The sequence below is a fragment of the Balaenoptera musculus genome, chromosome 7 (assembly GCF_009873245.2).
Source record: "Balaenoptera musculus isolate JJ_BM4_2016_0621 chromosome 7, mBalMus1.pri.v3, whole genome shotgun sequence".
Taxonomy (NCBI): domain Eukaryota; kingdom Metazoa; phylum Chordata; class Mammalia; order Artiodactyla; family Balaenopteridae; genus Balaenoptera; species Balaenoptera musculus.
Window position 1 is genome coordinate 52977480 of NC_045791.1, and position 19476 is coordinate 52996955.

Consider the following 19476-nt stretch of genomic DNA (forward strand, 5'->3'; position numbering starts at 1 on the left):
ATTGGATTGGCATTTACTAAACCACCCCATATTTGCAAACAGATGTTAACGAAAAACTGAAGACTTCTCAGTTCAACATGATCTGCGTTTTCTAGCTTTTCTGACATCTCTTATGTTTAATCACACCTAAAGTCCTTTGCAGTTGTGATTTTCTGTTATTGTGATTGATTGTATAAAAGGAATCTTTTATAAAATGTCTTTTCTACAGGGAGTTTCTCAGGAACTTATTTGCTGAATATACAATTAGATGGTTGGCCCACTGAATTACTTATACATGGCCTGAGGAGTTGGAACTAGATAGTTTTAAGTAGAAACATATGTTTGAAGTAGGAAACAGATGCAGATTTTTAAAGTGGATTTAGTGGGAGGTTAGAATTTGCAAGCCTTTCTGGTTGCATAAGTTATAATCTTTTAATAATATCATAATTCTGTAAAAACACTTAACTGAATCAAAACTAGCATATACTCTGTTGTCAGAGTACTGTCAGAAGCTAAAGTAGAGCCAGTTATCTTCTGGTTTAATGATGTAATCAAATTAAATAATTTTTGCTTTCTTCGATAAATTGCTTAAACATTTCTGTAAACAATCATTACATTTGACTTTTAAGCAAAACTATTCTAAAGCTGTATCTTATGTTCTAAAGCAAAATGAAATTTATAAGTATATTTACTGGTTTTTATAATCTCTGATACTTTACAATAAAGGGGAAAATGTTTTGGATATAGATTTATTTTTATAACTTGTCACGCTTCTTCCATTTGAACCTTAAATATAAAAATCTTGCTTATTTGCAGTCAGCCGTTATGTCTGCTACATTTGCAAAATTTCATCCAAATCTGGTTGTTGGTGGTACATATTCAGGCCAGATTGTGCTGTGGGATAACCGTAGCAATAAAAGAACTCCAGTGCAAAGAACTCCACTGTCAGCTGCAGCACACACAGTAAGTAAAGGGGTTATTTCCATTAGATTTCTGTTTTCTTTCACCATTAAATACTTAGCAGTGTCCATCAGAGTAGTCTCAAAATGTGTTTCCTTTGATGTGTGAATTTCTCATCATTTAGCAACCAAAACTGAAGGCTTTTTTTTTTTCTTTGTATTTTTGGAAATCTATTTTATTAGAAACTCACCTCTCTTCTGAGATAATGTTTTGCTAATCTACGGAATAGCATCAAACTTCATATTAAAAATGCCGTCAAGATACGAGACTGGATATGAAACAGAATACCTGTGATTATACAGTAAAAATTATTTCTTTTTTTTTTTTTTTGGTAAAATAATCCCAGAAAACTTTCTTTAATATCTCTTTCTTTAGCATCCTGTATATTGTGTAAATGTTGTTGGAACACAGAATGCTCACAATCTGATTAGTATCTCTACTGATGGAAAAATTTGTTCATGGAGTCTGGACATGCTTTCCCATCCACAGGTAGGTTAAACTTGGAAAGCTCTGAAATTTTGAGGGAAATATTGGTATTTTTTTAAAGTCTGTATAAACCCTAGCTTATGTTTTTCATAAGTGTTTTATAATAGTATTATAGTAATAGTTTATAAATCTAAACATGTATAAATGTAATTTGTGGTATATATACTTCATTTTCAAACCTGCTTCACTTAATCAAACTAAATTTATGTAAGTAGTATAGTAAAATAATTGTTTACAAACTAATTAAGACTAGAAAATTTTCTTTAAAAAATTAAAAATTATAAGTTTACAAAATAATTTACTCAATTTTTTCTCTGTAGGATAGCATGGAATTGGTTCATAAACAGTCAAAGGCAGTCGCTGTGACATCTATGTCCTTCCCTGTTGGAGATGTCAACAACTTCGTTGTTGGGAGTGAAGAAGGTTCTGTGTACACAGCATGCCGCCATGGCAGGTAAATCTAAACAGGAATTTACAATTCTTTAAAATTCTCCCTTGAATAATCGTATTAAAACAAATTGCCTCTTATTCAAGTAGAAATCTGTCCTAGAGCCACTTGTTATTTGTGACAAATTATTTAAATTCAGGTATATAAAATTAAAACTTAAATACTTTTTTAAAATAAAAGGTTATTTTGGATCATGATGTGTTCTGGATTTTGAGGGTTGTGGTGTGTTGTGATTTTTGTACGTGTGGACATGCTCACAAAAGTTAGTGGTAGGAAGTAGCATTCAGCAATTACAAATACAAAATGCACATGCCACATACTGACCTTTAAAGTTGTAAATAAGATTTTCAGCTGTTTTTCCATCTTGATTTATTTGGACTTTGAGCCTTAGTTCAGTCCTCCTGATAATTGTACAGTGATGTCACATACACGTTTTAAATTGACTAGTATTTCTCCTGCTGTTCAACCTGTTTTGAAATTGTCTAGCTGTACCTTATCAATTGCTTCCTTTAAAAAAAAACTGAGTGTCCAGATTTCATCTCAAGTACAGATCACCTTCACTTCAAAGCTTTTGATTTAAAAGTAGCCCAGATTCTCTCTCTTACATGTAGCATTCATTTATCTCTATTCCACCACCTCAGAACCTCAGATATTGGACTTTTGATTTCTGTCATCAATAGCATGATGCTTATGGTTCCAAAATGTACTTAACCACTTTAGTAGCCTTATCAAATCTGGATAGGTAACACTCAACATAATTATTCTGATGTGTTACGAGCACAGAGTTAAGTTTGTTGAAATTATGTCAAAGTGTAATAAATAAACCCATGATAACATATATTTATAAGTGGTCTACTTACAAGAGATTTCCCTATTTTCACTCTTATGAAACAGCAAAGCTGGAATCAGTGAGATGTTCGAGGGACATCAAGGACCAATTACTGGCATTCATTGTCATGCAGCTGTTGGAGCAGTGGACTTCTCACATCTTTTTGTCACTTCATCATTTGACTGGACAGTAAAACTTTGGACAACTAAGGTATCTAAAAACAGATGTCTAGTCAAGTGCTCAGGTTTCTGACACAAGGTGGTGCTCTATTACTACATGGGAAAGACAAAAAGCCTCCTAATAGCTTAGAATGATTTACTGATAGATCAAACCTAATACGTTACACACAACATGAGTGAACAACTAGATGTTGAAGTTTTCTTAAAAGTATGCTGACAAGTGTGGTAATCCCACACATGACCAACACCAATCTTCCCACCACTTCAGGCTTTTCAAGCACAGAACTGCTTACCCTGAACTGAGTTGGAGGAAAAGCCCCTGAGGATCTCACATGGCACTCACGTAGCTGCCCTATAGCCCAACACAAAAGCTGTGCATTTGCTCTTTGAAGAGCTTTTAGAGGCTGTTCAGAACTGCATTGGCTCACAGAGCTGATGGAAACCGGAGAAAAGATAGATAAAACCTGATGTACAGTAAGTCTTATACAGTGAGACTATACATCATAAACTGGAATCATTAAGAAAGTATTGTGTAAATACTTCTGTGTAAATATATGTGGGTGCATATATATTTTTGTTTTCTGCAATACATAATTTAAATAGTTTGTTTGGGTTTTAATAAGCTTTGAAAAACCATTTATGTTATAAAGTGCTTCCTGATCCTACAGCAATTCCAGATAGATGTGACATTGCCCTGCCTCATTGAAAGTCTCAAGGCAAATCCAGGTAGGGAACATTTCTTCCTGTGATAGGCCTTGTAGTTTCATTTGGCCCCATTTAAAAATTAAAGTGCCTTGACTTTTCTGTCTGGCTTTTCTGCAGTATTACATTGCTGCTGGCAAAGCTGCATACTTGGAATATCAGATTCTATTTAAATTAAGTTAAATTTTAAGCTGTGTTTTTTCATGTTTCCGTCTGCCTTATTCTAACTTTATTTGATTCTTCAATTTCTTTGAGAAAACCTAGTGGTCTTAAGAGATATTCTTCACTATTACAGTGAAACTCATTTATTTATCAAATGCTAGCCTCAGAAATCAGGAATGAACTCACTATTCACTCTTGTCCTTTCTTGATGCTTTCTTAGTGAGTTAGAAAACTTTGTCTCTTAAAATTGAACGTTTTCAGGTTTGGAATTAATTAGCAGGCATAAAAATAGCATTTAAGTCTAATGAAGGAAAACATATTAAATAGTGCTTAGGGCTTAACACAGTGTCTAGCATGATAGGCACTTAACAATATTCATTCAGTTCCTCCTTTTCCTCTTCATGGAGATCAGACGCTCTGTCTGAATGCATATAGTGTCAATCATCTGTTTTCTTTCCTAGATTGTTCTTGGATTTTTTTTTTTTGAATGAGATTTATACAGTGGAAAAAGGTAGAGGTAGAAGATTCTAACAACCACCAGCAAAGAAACGCATAATCCAGCTAGTAAAACCAAAGCAAGATGCAGAATTGGAAAGATGAAGCCAACTCTCTCTCTCTAGGCTGTAGGCAGCCATGTAAGTGGCTAGATTTCTGGTTATGCTTTCACCTTAGTAGTCCTTTATAGAGACACAGGAAACGTTACATCTTTCTTAGATTGTTGGCCAGCTTCCTTTTTCAGTAATTGAAAAGAATCTTTTATCTATTTGTAGATTTATTATTTTTAATATCTCAGGGCTTCAGTTTGCCATCCTTCTTTTACCTTTAAATTTGAGGCTTCCATTCTTACATATATTACCAAATAGGACTGGAAAATGAAGACTTCATCTTGCCTAAGCAAGAACAGAACTTATATTTATGATAGCAGACTGATTGATGCTTGCTTTTGTGGTACTACACAGCTGGTTGATTGGTGGTTGATATTTTTTGTTCCTGTATTTTGCTGTATTTCAACATAGAACTGCCTACTGAATAAGAATGACAGCCAGGCATATCTCTTTCTTTGCTAATTGGGCTAGGCATTGCTTCCTTCTGTGAGCTTCATATAGAAAACTCATTTATTCATTCATCTGTGATACATGGCTCTCCACTCCCCGCCCCCCCCCCATGCATACATACCTCTCCAATGTTAGTGGCCAAAGGATAGGACAACACAGAACAGGGTGTTTTTATAGAATAGCAAGTACCCTCTAGAACTTTATCAGAAGAATTACCTTTTATTCTGACTTATCTTCACACAAATAGTTCTACTCTATGAAGGGTGGAGCAGCAACAGTCTGCTGAGTATTTTTTTTATTTGGCCATATTATGGCTCCCAAGGTCATTGTTTTGATCTTGGATTTATACTTCATAGTTAATTGTGTTGCTGGTATTCATTTTTTTCCCTGAAAACTTGGTAGAGCCTCTGTGCTCTCCAACACAATGATAATGAATAATGGGCAAGGTTTTAAAATAATCTCTTCTTAAAGACATTGTTCCAGTTCCATTTTAAGCTTTTTACACCAGTATCTTCACATTCATGAATTTAACAGATTTTAAATGTTTTTCTTTGCCTTTACTTTTTAAGTGTTTTCTGACTCTAGGAATTGAGCCCCCATAAACGGGGAGAACAAATCGCTAGATATTGCTGTGTCTTTGTATCCTTTAAGATCTGTCTCTGCCCCAATAGCGAAACGAGATTCTTTCTTTTTCTCCCTTTCTAAGTCCTCTAAAAAATCCCTAGAAATCTCAATTTGTTACTGCCTCAAATTTAGTTTCAAGTTATCTACTTCTGTCGTCTGCTTCTAATTTTTGCAGAGTCAGGAATTTTAATGTAGTGACAGAGTTCTGGATCATCAAATTGTTTACTTTTTTGAACTCAGTTATTTTTAGTAAAGAAAATGAAGATAGATCGTTTTCCACATTTTGGTGAAGGTTAATTTAAACCAACCAGGACATTGCTTCTAATATATTTGAAGGACACTGTTAACTTTTTAAAATACCAAATTTGAAAATTCACAACAGAAACACTTTGGCAGTCCTGAAAAATGGTAGCAAGAATATGTGAGGAGTAGAAGCTTCTTGAAGGTAACCTGAGGATTCCATAAGCACTTGATTAGGGGTAGACCTGATAAATGAGCTTAATAATTCCAACCACATTTAACCATACTTGTTACAGATTACTTTCAAAATATAGGAATTATTTATTTGGAGGACAAAATGTTTTAATGTATGCACAGTATATTCCAGGCTCAACACTTATTTGAAAAGCTTTAACCTTTTTAACTCTTAGAAAATACCATAGTAACGTGTTGTTGGCCAGTGTCCAGCCTGTTCTTTGCATAGTCAGAAACTCAATTTTGTCAGTCTACTAGATTTGATTAGCTACGGAGTGCTGACTAGAACTCACAGGCTTCTAAGACACTGATGCATTGGAGAAGATCAATTTATTAATTTACAGTGAGAAACAACTGCCAGAAGGCCTAAATACTCATGCTCGCCTGACCAGCTCATTGTTTCCCTGTAGACAACCCACATGGGAAGCCAAATTATAATCAGAAGGTTGCTTGGTGAGCAAGGAATTGGAACAAAAGAAGGTTTCTGATTTGAATGTTTAGTGGCATCAAGCAAAGACAGCGTGATTCATTCATCTTCACATAGAGATAACCTTGCCATGGGTGGTAATCCTCAGGATCCATTGACGGAGATGCTGTCTCCTGAGCAGTGCTTGAATTGGGCACTGTCTTCATTTTTCTTGTAAGACTGCTTCTGTATATTTCCATTGCTTTTAATAGACACATTGCTTCTGAAAAAGTTAGTATCTTCCATCAGGTTATATAGGAAGGTATTTCTGCCCTTGGAATTGTTTCTTTTTAATGAGAATCTGTTTATTGCTGTCCCGATCCAAGTGAGGACACACTCACTTCCCATTTCTCTGGAGAGCACCTCACTGTTATGTTGATGGATTTACTATAGGGACTCTTTTGGTTATTAGTCTAGAACTCCCCAGTTACCCCCAGAAAAATACAGAATTACTGTATTAGTTTCCTGGGGCTGCCGTAACAAATTGCCACAAACTGGGTAACTAAAATAACAGAAATTTATTCTCTCACAGGAGGCTAGAAGTCTGAAATCAAGGTGTTAGCAAGGTTGGTTACTTTTGGAGCCTCTAAGGAAGAATCTGTTCCTCTTTCCATGCCTCTTTTCTAGTTTTTGGTGGTTGCCAGCAATCTTGTGCTTTTTGGCTTCCAGCTGCATCACTCCAGTTTCTGCCTCTGTCATCGCATGGAGCTTTTCCTACTTGTCTCTGTCCAAATTTTTTTTTTTTTTTAATTTTATTTATTTATTTATTTTTGGCTGTGTTGGGTCTTCGTTTCTGTGCGAGGGCTTTCTCTAGTTGTGGCAAGTGGGGGCCACTCTTCATCGCGGTGCGCGGGCCTCTCACTGTCGCGGCCTCTCTTGTTGCGGAGCACAGGCTCCAGACGCGCAGGCTCAGTAGCTGTGGCTCACAGGCCCAGTTGCTCCGCGGCATGTGGGATCTTCCCAGACCAGGGCTCGAACCCATGTCCCCTGCATTGGCAGGCAGATTCTCAACCACTGCGCCACCAGGGAAGCCCTGTCCAAATTTTTCTTTTCTTTTAAGACAACAGTTGTGCTAGATTTAAGGCCTACTCTAAGCAGTATAACCTCAGCTTAGTTACATCTGCAAAGACCCTTTTTCCAATATCGACAAATTTACAGGTTCCAAATGGACTGGAATTTGGCAGGGGGCTGGGAGGTGGGGGGGACACTATTTAACCCATTACTGTAAAGAGCTCAGAAAAAAATATGGTTTGTCCCTTGACCATACAGTGTTTATTTATTTATTTATTTATTTATTTATTCACCACTGTACTAGAATGAGTTACCTTTGATTATTCAAATGCTATCTATTGTTCAAAGAATGATACATTCTTTTGATTCATTCTTTTGAAAAATATGTTTGCAAACCTTTTGTTCATAAGAATTTTAGAGCTGCAGTGACCTTTAGACATCATGTAGTTCAGTAATTCTCAGTTTTGGTCACATTAGAATCACCTTGGCAATTTTTAAAAATTCCAGTGCTCACCTGGCACCCCAGACTGATTAAATCATAATATCTAAAGAGACTCAGGCAACAGCATAATTTTGAAAATCCCTCCAGGGTTAGCGGGATTACAATGTATAGTCAAGTTTCAGAACCACTGATACAGAACCTTTGTTTTGTAAATAAGGAAATAGGGGCCTGGAATGATGAAGTGACTTCTCCAAAGCCTTAAAGCTAGTTATTGGTAGCCCTGAGATAAGAGTTTATATCCTACGCCCCTCTTCAGCTCTTTCCTGCTGCCTCTCTTCCATTTAGGCAGAAGTTCTCTTCAAGTTAAGAAAAAGTATTACTATTAAAAAGTACTTGAAATGATCCATTTGGGATTTTAATTTGCAGTATCATATATGAAATTAATATATTATGAAACAATTTTGGTGTTGTTTGTGTGCTTTCTTTCTCTTTGAGGGGGAAAAATTGTTAATCCTTGGATGACTGTGTTTTTTAAATTAAACTTGAAAAAAAATTCAAAGGTTTCTAATTACATTTAAAATTTGGGAACATGTTGCCATTTATTGTATTTTTATTTTTAATATAATCTTTTACCCAGTTATAATGCATCCTGCTTTTTGCCTCTGGCTGCATCATAGTCCCCTGAACAGATGAAACATTTTATTTAATAATTTCCTGAGATATTCAGCAATCTTCTTTTTCACTTGAGAGATAATTTTTATGTAAGTTTTAATCTAATTTGTATATAACATTTTTCATATTTTATAAAAATGGAATCATATGGTATGTACTTATTTGTATCTGGCTTCTTTTGTTCAACATTATGTTTGTGAGAGTCATTCCATATTGTTGAAGGTAGTTGTAGATTGTTTATTCTCTCAGATATATACTATTCCCTTATGTAAATATACCATAATTTATCCATTCTGCTGCTGATGGTATTTGGGTTGATTGTAGTTTGGGGTTGTTATGGATAATGCTGCTATGAGCATAGTTGTAGGTGTCTTTTGATGGACACAAGCACTCATTTCTGTTGGGCGTATACTTAGGAGGGAAATACTTGGCCATAAGGTACGCATGCATTCTGCTTTAGTTGATACTGCCAAGCAAATTTCTAAAATAGTTTTACCAGTTTATAATTCACCAGTGGCATATGAAAGTTTTCCTTGCTCTACAACCTTGCTGACATTTGGTATTTTCTGCCTTTTTTTTCATTTTAATTACTCTGATGGGTATAGTTGCATTGCAGTTTGGTTTTCATTTGTATTACCTTGAGACTGAAGAGGTTATCTTAAGCTCCTTTCCATGTGTTTATTGGCCATTTCGTGAAGTGCCTGTTTAAGTCTGCCCATTTCTCTGCTAACCCCTTCTTTAAAAATAAAAATTAAACATTAATTTAAAAAATCTTGTAGACCAATACAGATTCTTATAGAGTCGAGCATGTGCACAAGACTGTGAACAACTTCTCTTTTAAGTCTTTGATGAGAGACCATAAAATTGCCTAAAATTGGGATTTTCTTGAAGAAGTATACAATCGCCTCAGGATTTACAGGTCTTAGCACAGTGTTTCTTCATCGTTGTTGTGCATCAGAATCTCTAGTGGAGCAACACCAAAAAGACTGATGAAGTACATTGAGGGTGGGGCCCTGCATCTGGACTTTTTAAAAACTCTGCAGATGATTGTGATACTCATCCCAAGTTGAAAACTACCTCAGAGGGAGACTTCACTTGGCATTGTTGCCAAGGAGAGTTATAGGAAAATAATGATCTTAAGAAGGAAAAAAAACCTCTTAGTTTCTGTTTTTAGCTTACTTATAAGTTTTGTTAAAATTTTTGTTTTCTTAATTACAAACAGACATTTTTGGCTATTAAGATAATCATGCAGTTGACATTGATATCTGAGAATTTTAAATTTATAATTTTAAACATTTTATTATGGAAAATTCCCAGTAGATTCAAAAGCAGAAAGAGGAGTATAACGAAACCATTGTACTCATTACCTAGCTTCTAAAATTATCAACATGTGACCAATCTTGTTTGATCTGTTCCCGCTTACATTCCCTCCGCAGTCCTGGATTATTTTAAATGCAGACATATCATTTAATCTATAAATATGCAGTATGTATCTCTAAAAAGTAGTCATTTAAAAAAAAAAAAACTGTAATACTACCATATCATTGTCACATCCCCCAAAAATGAATAGTGATGCCTTAATTTCATCAAATAGCCAGCGTTCCATTAAAAAATTTTTTTTACTATTTACTTGTTTGAAGCAGGATCCAAATGAGGTTCATTTATTGGCGACTGACATATCTTTTGAGCCGCTCTCTTAAAATAGGGTTTCCTTCCCTGTCTTTTTTTCTTGCTGCTGCTGTTGTTGAAGAAACCACGTTGGTTGTCCTATTAGTTTCTCACAGCCTGGGTTTTGCATTCTTATGGTACTGTTCATATTGTCGTGTATAGTTGTAGATGTTTATAATTCTGTAAAGAGAAGCTTACCCTTGTGAATCACTTGGTGTCCCCCAGTCCTTATGTTGACATCTCTTCATTCTTTTTGGTCATTTGAAGCTTACTCTGCAGTAGATTCCTCAGGAGGTGCTCGTGGGTGCATTATTCCCATATTCTGAAGAGTCTGTCTATTTATGAAGGTCAGTTTGGCTGTATGTAAAATCCACAGTTTACATTTTTTTTTTGATTACCTTAAATATGTTACTCTATTGTTTTCTGGCAAAAAGCATTGTCAAAAAGTATGATGACAATCTGATTTTTTTTTTTTTCTTTACTCAAGACTTGGTCTTTAAAAATCTGGATGATCAAATCTTTTTTTTTTTTTTTTTAAGGGTTGAATGTCCTAGATACACAGGATTTTCTTAAACTTTTTTTTTTTTTTTTTTTTTTTTAATTTTTATTTATTTATTTATTTTTAATTTATGGCTATGTTGGGTCTTCGTTTCTGTGCGAGGGCTTTCACTAGTTGTGGCAAGGGGGGGCCACTCTTCATCGCTGTGCGCGGGCCTCTCACTATCGCGGCCTCTCTTGTTGCGGAGCACAGGCTCCAGACACGCAGGCTCAGTAATTGTGGCTCACGGGCCCAGCCGCTCCGCGGCATGTGGGATCCTCCCAGACCAGGGCTCGAACCCGTGTTCCCTGCATTAGCAGGCAGATTCTCAACCACTGCACCACCAGGGAAGCCCAGGATTTTCTTTAATATGAAGTTTCAAGCTGTCTTTTCTTTTAGGAGAGTTCGCTTAAATTAAGATTTTTGTATTCTATAGTATTGCTTTGGGTTTTTTTAGGGCCTGCCATTATACGTATATCTTTGTTAATCTTCTTTGTCTATCAATTTTTTAAAAAATTCACTTTATCTCTTCTTTCTTTTTTAAAATAACAGTGTTATTGAGATATAGTTCATATACCATAAGATTCACCATTTTATAGTGTGTACAATTCATTGGTTTTTGGGTTTTATTAGAGCCATCCTGGTGGTATGAAATGATAGCCCATTATGGTTTTGATTTGCATTCCCCTGATGGAGAATGATGTTGGGCATCTTTTCAAGTGCTTATTTGTATTTGTAGATCTTCTTTGGAGGAATGTCTATTAAAACTTTGCCCAAGTTTTAATTGGGTTATTTGCCTTTTTATTAAAATGTTGTAAGAGTTCTAGATACAAGTCCCACTTATCAGGTATATTATTTCCAAATATTTTTGCTTATTGTATAGGTTGTCTTTTCACTTTCTTGAGGGTGTTATTTGAAGCATAATGGTATTTAATTTTGATTTAGCCCAATTTATCTTTTTTTTTTTTTTTGTCATTTGTGCTTTTCTTATCTCATCTAAGAAATCATTGTCAAGTCCAAAGTCACAATGATTTACTCCTATGCTTTCTCCTAAGTTTTATAGTTTTAGCTCTTATATTAGATCTAAGATACATTTGAGTTAATTTCTGTATATAATGTGAGGAAGGAGGGGTCCAACTTCGTTCCTTTGCATGTGCATATCCAGTTGTCCCAGCATCATTTGTTGAAAGGCTATTCTTTTCCCATTAGTTGTCATGACACACTTATTAAAGATCTGCCACAATAACTTTGTGTAAGATTTGAGTGAGATCCTTTTTTTGTTGGTTATTGTCTAGTAGTGAAATGAGTTTTTCTCTACATTTAAGAGGAAGGGAATGGGCAAGGTTAGCTTTTCTGGTTTCATAGTCTAGGTTAAAGCTCTTCTGGGATTTTTGCAAAATGGGTATATATCCCTCTATCTTGTACTTTCTGAAATGTACCTTTTTCCGTTCCTCTCCACCACCTTTATCTGAACCGTCTCTTTCCTTTGTCCCTATTGTGCTGTATTCCACAACTTGGATTCCATTCCTGGCAGTTTCTTTTTGGTGAGACTGTCTTGAAAAGGGAGCTTTGATTTGTTAATTTTGCAAGTTTATCAGGCTCAGACTGCATCATTAGACCTTACTTATATCACACTGGAGTCTGCCTGCAATTATTTATAAATCGAATTCTGTTGAACTCCCTCCCAGTCTCTGCTGCTGCTCTCAGACTGACCCCCACACTGTCCAGTGAGCACCCGCTGTGGACTGTGAGGCTCTTCTGTTCTGTTCTCCAGCTGTCAGAAGCCCTCGTGCCTTCCCATGCTTCTTCCCGCACAGCTGTACTGTGCAGATCTCATAGTAGTCCAGGGTTTGTTTCCACCTGCTTACATTTGGAGCTTTGTCTCCTGATTTTGTTGTATATGTTGTCTGTGAATCTTTGGTTTTGCTATCCTCATTGCTTTGTCTGGGTTTATGGGGAGATTTAGAGGAGATTCAAAAAGTACACTGCCATTGCTCCCATCTTTCCGGAATCCTCTCATTGAAATGTTTTTAAAGCACATTCTATTCCTTTTTTTAAACAGTATGGTGTCTACAAGTTAAACAGAAAATGCAGTCCAGTCATTGATTCTTTTTTTTTTTTTAATTAATTAATTAATTTTATTTATTTATTTTTGGCTGTGTTGGGTCTTTGTTGCTGCGCGCGGGGCTTTCTCTAGTTGCAGCGAGTGGGGGCTCCTCTTCGTTGCGGTGTGCGGGCTTCTCATTGCGGTGGCTTCTCTTGCTGCGGAGCATGGGCTCTAGGCGCATGGGCTTCAGTAGTTGTGGCTCGCAGGCTCTAGAGCGCAGGCTTAGTAGTTGTGGCACACGGGCTTAGCTGCTCCACGGCATGTGGGATCTTCCCGGACCAGTGATCGAACCCATGTCCCCTGCATTGGCAGGCAGATTTTTAACCACTGCGCCACCAGGGAAGCCCCAGTCATTGATTCTTAGTTCCATAACTCCAGGTAATTCTTTAGTGAAACAAATTATAGGAACTTTTTCTAGGCTGAGTTAAGTATCATAAAATGTTATCATACCTGTTGAATGTATGTCATATTTTGACTGTGCTAAAAATCAACTTTTCCCTTTCAGAATAACAAGCCTTTGTACTCATTTGAAGATAATTCGGACTATGTTTATGATGTTATGTGGTCACCCACCCACCCAGCCCTGTTTGCCTGTGTGGATGGCATGGGTAGGCTGGATTTGTGGAATCTCAATAATGACACAGAGGTGAGCAGGAGAATAACAAAAATTGCACTGAAAAATAGAAAATTGGAGATTTATTGAATAATTTGTGAAATTCCTTTTATCCCAAGAAATGTAAAAGGACTCTGTGATTGTAGCTTCATCACAAAGAAACCAAATAAGCTTTGTACCCTAAATAATAAACAGCATGCTGTGCAGAACTGAAGGGAGAAATATTGTTGCCAAGAGGACTGGGGCATTTCCTTTTACTTCTAAAAAGCACTATCCTGTCTCTAATGTCCTGGCAAAGTCTCATTCATAAGGCAACTGGGATATTTTTGATTCATAGGCTAGAAAGCAGATAGTTTCAGATCGTTGACATATGTTAACCTTAATTCTGAATTTCTAAATTATCTCTTAGCCTTGATAGAATTGTATATTATCCATAAATATTAGTCGTAGGCTGACTTATTTGAATGAAGCAAAACGTATTTTGATGACTTGTTCCATGAAACACTGAAAACAGAGTGTTACTGTTACTATAAAATTAATATAGAAATCATCAAATTTCCTAACTGCTATACTAAAATGAGTTATTAGGAATGAAATTTAACTGCAGCTATTATTTATGTTTAACCAGGTTTATTTTTACCAATGTGGAGAGGCTTAAAGTGTTCTTAGAGTTCTGTATTGCTGTGTGGTGGTAAGAAGTAATGTTAGCAGTTCTGCCAATAAAAGTTTTTGAGGAGAAAGTCTCTTGGTGCCTTCCCCCACAGCCCACCCTTTCCCACATCTCTTCATATTTCTAGTGACAAGTGTCCAAAATCCCTTGAAGTAAATTAGTTGGTTATACAGGACAAGGAAATTATATACTGGAAATGTAAGAATTTTAACACTGCTAACTCGTGCTTTAGTAGGTTGAAGAGGAACATTCAGATACTGCTAGGGAAAGGTATTGACTGGCTAGATGACTGGACTTGATGATACATTTCTAGTTACCTAGAAAGACCAATTTTTTTTCTTAATTTGGATTTTGGTGTTAGACATTTGTGGTTACAGTAAAATTTGGATCTTTTCTATAATTTGCTAACTCAGAGAAAATATCTAAGTTATAATTTTTCTCTTAGAACAATTTTGGCACTCTAGAAGGTTAAATTAATCATTTGAGGATGACTCGTGTCAAATAGTAGGATTATTTTTAATCAGATTTCAGAAATTTAAAAGTTATTGTGATACTGTTCTGAGTCAGACATTGAAGGTTTGCTCCATGCGTGGCAAATAATTTCTTTTTTCCTTAGCACAGCAGAGGGTACAGTCAGATTCCAGGGGATGGTGCCATTGTGTTGGTGACATCATCCTGCCCTGCTCCAGGCAGTTCATGGGAACAGGGGCTTTGGAAAGACCCATACTGCAGCTTTAGTATGAACTGTTTCTAGCAACTGTGGATCAAATCACAGGTTTTAGCTAACAGAGATGCAAGCTACAAAAGTAATTCCTGTCCTCTAAAATTGAACCATAATCTGTTTATGAGGGCTTTTGAGATGTTTCTTTAAGTGAGGTTTTGACCATCTGTTTTCAAATGGCTTGACTTCTTAAAGAAGTTAAAACAACAAAGAATCCTTTATTAAAGAGAAGATCTTTCAAAATGATGTATCCAGTCATGTGAAAATTTCTTATACAAGGACTTAAGTTATTTTCCCAAACCATTTTCAAGCATTGACTATAATGTCATTCAGAATGTATCACTGAACAGGAAGAAAGTTGGGAAAATTCTTTATCTATTTTCATCTTTGTTTTTAAAAATGTAGCCAGATTGGAGGAAAGAAGAATTAGTTTTACATGTTTATAGAAATCCTGATGAAACTTTTAACACTGCACTATATTTTAAATGACTTTAGGTGCCAACTGCCAGCATTTCTGTGGAGGGTAATCCTGCTCTTAATCGCGTAAGATGGACCCATTCTGGAAGAGAGATTGCCGTGGGTGATTCTGAAGGACAGATTGTTATATATGATGTGGGAGAGGTATGAGGCTCACTGCCTATAATTTTGACACATCTGTTTAGCTTTCACAGCATTGCAGTGGCAGTATCTTTGTGGCTAAAACTAGTCTTTGAAGTTCATGAATTGATAAAACTTACTTTTCACTATAGAAGCAACTCTTGAGATTAATTTTCTTTCTAAACTGAATGTCCTGTGTCCCCATGCAGCAGATTTTGAGGGTAGTATCCATATGTTGGAAGTACCTTCAAGCATGCATTGCTGGAAATTAGAAATTCTTCAGGCAGAAGAAATTCAGAGTTATAGTTGGACTTTGGGGCTTTACAGAATTGTTATTGAGATAAGATTTTATTTTTCTGTATTCATAGATTTCTTTGGGCCAGGTAGTGGAAATCAAAAGTAATATCTTTTAAGAGTTATCTGATGACTATGTGAAATGTCAGTCTTGACTCCTTGAGCCTTGTTGCAAAGCCATTATTATTGAACCCAACAGGATGACTTGCAGCTGTCTCATCTTTACTGTTTGGGTTGACTGTACACGACGCTCAGGAGTGATTTCCTCATGTTTTAGCCCTGGCTAGCGCCTTAGTCACTCCTTCTTTTGCTCTGCCTTATGATTCCCCATTCTCTCTGGAAACCCCACAGCCTCTAGCAATTAGATGTGGAGGGAGGTAGAGTGAATCATTTAGAACAGCCAGTTGAACTGTCTGCACAGATGGAACTACTCTGTATCTGCACTATCCAACGTGGTAGCCACTGGCCACATTTGGCTATTGAACACTTAAAATGTGGCTAGAACAACTGAAGAACTGAATTTTTTATTTTATTTAATTTTAAGTAATTTAAATGTAAATAGTCACAATTGTCTGGTAGCTACCATATTGGGCATCACTGTCCAATCTAGTCTAAAGTCATATGGTAGGTTTAGAAGCAGGCACATCCATTTGCCACACTGAATGTTTTGTGCCCTAATATGGCATGCCAGATTCCTCAAATATTATAATGACAGCTGTCAAAAATTTTTGGTTATTGGACTGCTTTAGTTAGGCAAAAGCATCACACGCCTCCTTTCCCCTTTTGCTATTGCTACATCACTAAAGTGGTAAGAAGTAGCATACCTTTTGATGAAGATGGATTAAGATATCAGGAAAGGTTATCTTAGGTTCCAAACAAAAATAAACACTTACAAGAAACCAGATCTTATGAACCATGCTTCACAAATTATTTCATACTAGGAATGGTGCAAGAAGTAAAAATTTTTCAGGAATTCCTGCCCACCAGCAAAATCCATGAGATAGTGCCTAGGAGTTATATTTACAGAGCATCGTTGTCATTCTCTCTTCCATGGATGATGATAATAGCAAAATCATTTCTGAGGCTGTCACAACACACTTCCCAAACACTATCTTTTGTTTTGAAATGTTATAGATCATTGGTATAGTCTCTGTAATTATGGAAAGGCCATTCAGGTCAATTATTACTTTTTAATGGAAAAAGTATTTGAAAACACTGAATAATAGTAGGTAAGATGATCTTTTATTTCAGTGTACATAAAACATTGTATTTCTTTTTAACAGCAGATTGCTGTCCCCCGAAATGATGAATGGACACGGTTCGGCCGAACACTTGCAGAAATTAATGCAAACCGAGCGGATGCAGAGGAGGAAGCAGCTGCCCGAATACCTGCTTAGCTCCTGAAAAGGGAATATGTAGCCGTAGTGGATTTGGGGAACACTCTAAGTAGATCCTAGAACTATTTGCATGCTTCTATCTAAATGATAATTAAAAGGAAATTTCGTGGATTAAACTGTGGATTTAATGCAGCAAGCAAATCTTACAAAGTCCTTTTTTATATAACATGCATCTTGTTTTGGATTTGTGTCATTTTTAATGCAGCTGATTGACTTTACAGAATGCAGCCTTTTCTGAATTCTTATACACAGGTGTATATTTGGTATTCTTTTGAAGTCTTTTCAGCTTATAACACTATACACAGTTATTTCTAAAGCACAGATTAAGTAAGTTCTACATATTTTTAAATAATCACAATTCCCTGTTACACTGATAATGTTCTCACTAACCATAATATGTAGGAACATTGTTTATTCTTAGCCATAGCATGAATACATCTATCCAGTTCCATTCTGATATTCTTTTTTTCCTTTATAATTCATGTGATAACAATCTATAAATAAACACAAATATGCTTTAACTTTTCAAATTTTCATTTTGATTTACTCCTTGCAATTAAAATTTTATTAAATTCTGCCGCTTTTATAAAGTATCTTTTTTTCATCTCTTTCTTTAAGCTCCTGTTGTAAGCAGCCACCTCAAACCTCATAAAGCTTTGTGCCTTAAATATACCATATAGTATACTGTAGATCTCCCAGTGCATTATGAGCTGATGTCTAGATAATCTATGTCAGTGACCGAATTTTTCCTAGGTTAATTTTTGTTTTAATCCCTTTTTTCTTTCCATCTAAGATCTATTTAATTTAAAGAATAAACAGAAAGCTGCCTATTATTCTCACTGGTTGAGATTATATGTGAGCCCTCTGAGACTGAAACCTTTGAGAGAAATTGATTTTGTGGTTGCAGTAGCCATGAAGGAAAGTGCTCAAATGAATTTTGTCATTGGATCAACTGCACATCTTGAGATCTGTTACTACAACCTCATCTATACGCCTGAAAGGTAAGTGGCAGATATCTAAGGATTTGTGTTGCAGTCAACCTGTTTCAGGACTAGAGAAAAGGGTTATGCTCAGATACTGAATTTATCCACTTTAAATTGTCCATTTCCTTGATCCTGACCTTTTGCCTTTCCAAAGTTTAACTGTCATTTATTCAACAACATGAACTAGGAAGGAAGAGTAGTAGATGCCAGATTTTGAACATTTTCGTTTGGTTTGATTTTTCTTAATTTAACAAAGATCTGTTGGGAAATGAATTTTTAAGTAATTTATTCTTAACTATGAGTATTGTATAGTGTGAGGAATAATTGACCTGGAATATTAGACCCAAACTCTAATTCTAGCTCTGGCACTCATGGGAAGTGTGATTTTAGCCAACCAAGTCTTTCCATCTGACTTTTTTATTATCTAGGAATTAAGTTAGGATGAGATGATTTCTAAATTTCCTTCCAGCTCTAAAATTATTGATTGTAATTACTTCAGGCAGTTCTCTATTTTTATATATTCAGTTTTCATAAGTTGACACCCCATAATTGCCTACTATAGACCAAAGATTTTTTTTTTAATATCAGCAGGCAAATAAATAAGTTATCTCATGGTAGTAATGTCTGTGAGTCAAAAATTCAATTTTAGCAGGGTCACACTGTCTTAGTATAGAATTCGTGTAATCACTGAAATAGTTATTGCATTCTTGCCCACCATTTATATAAATGACTAGAAAAAGAGAAAACATAATTATGATTAAGGTTGGAAATCATGAGATGTGGCAAATCCAGCTGCTCATTGGATTCAAGTTGATGCATCCAATTGTGAAAGAATAGAATTGGTAAGTGTTTGTAAAATACTTCTCACCAAAGAGTTTTTGCTTTTTGGAAACAACATTCCCTCCCCTCCCCAAAAATGCAGTGTGGACCTTTATCTTTGCCCATTTAACTTTAGTCTACATTTTTAAGAACACATGAATTTAATGTGAGGAATTGCCTTTTAAAAGTTGACTATATAATAGCAAAAAAGAAAGTACTGAGGCTGTCAATATTGATATGAAATCTTCTGACAGATTAAGCTGACTAGAAAAGTGTTGCAGCTCTTCACTCTTTTAGAAATGAAAACCTTATAATTTTAAAAAATACCCACTTACGGAAATTGTACCTTATTTGTTACCGGTTATAGTTTTTTTCTGAGTGGGAAACAAGCCATAGCTTTCTGGCTAATTTCTTGTTTTGTGTTTATTGTTTGGTTGTTTTCTTTTTGAATGAGAAGTTAAAGATTATCGGTTACCCTCGTTTGTGTAGAGGAAGAATACTCAGTTTTGCAGACAATAATTAACTTGCAGTAAACCTCAGAAATAACCATTTTTTGGTATCATTTAAGCCAAAAAAATAA

At 35.7% G+C, this 19476-nt stretch overlaps 1 protein-coding gene across 8 annotated transcripts in view; it reads left to right on the forward strand.

Annotated features, from left to right (window-relative positions):
* The window catches only part of DYNC1I2 (dynein cytoplasmic 1 intermediate chain 2), a 52649-nt gene extending 33712 nt beyond the window's left edge, over positions 1-18937 (forward strand). For 6 of the 8 annotated variants that reach the window (XM_036858228.1, XM_036858234.1, XM_036858229.1 and 3 more), the window contains 7 exons: positions 796-942; positions 1315-1428; positions 1746-1879; positions 2768-2912; positions 13308-13448; positions 15302-15427; positions 16981-18937. In XM_036858228.1, the coding sequence (XP_036714123.1) occupies positions 796-942; positions 1315-1428; positions 1746-1879; positions 2768-2912; positions 13308-13448; positions 15302-15427; positions 16981-17094 (921 nt within the window). In that variant the 3' untranslated portion in view covers positions 17095-18937. The remainder of the gene's footprint in view (positions 1-795; positions 943-1314; positions 1429-1745; positions 1880-2767; positions 2913-13307; positions 13449-15301; positions 15428-16980) is intronic. The other 2 variants (XM_036858230.1, XM_036858235.1) reach the window with 1 other exon arrangement.
* Positions 18938-19476: the final 539 nt, after the last annotated feature.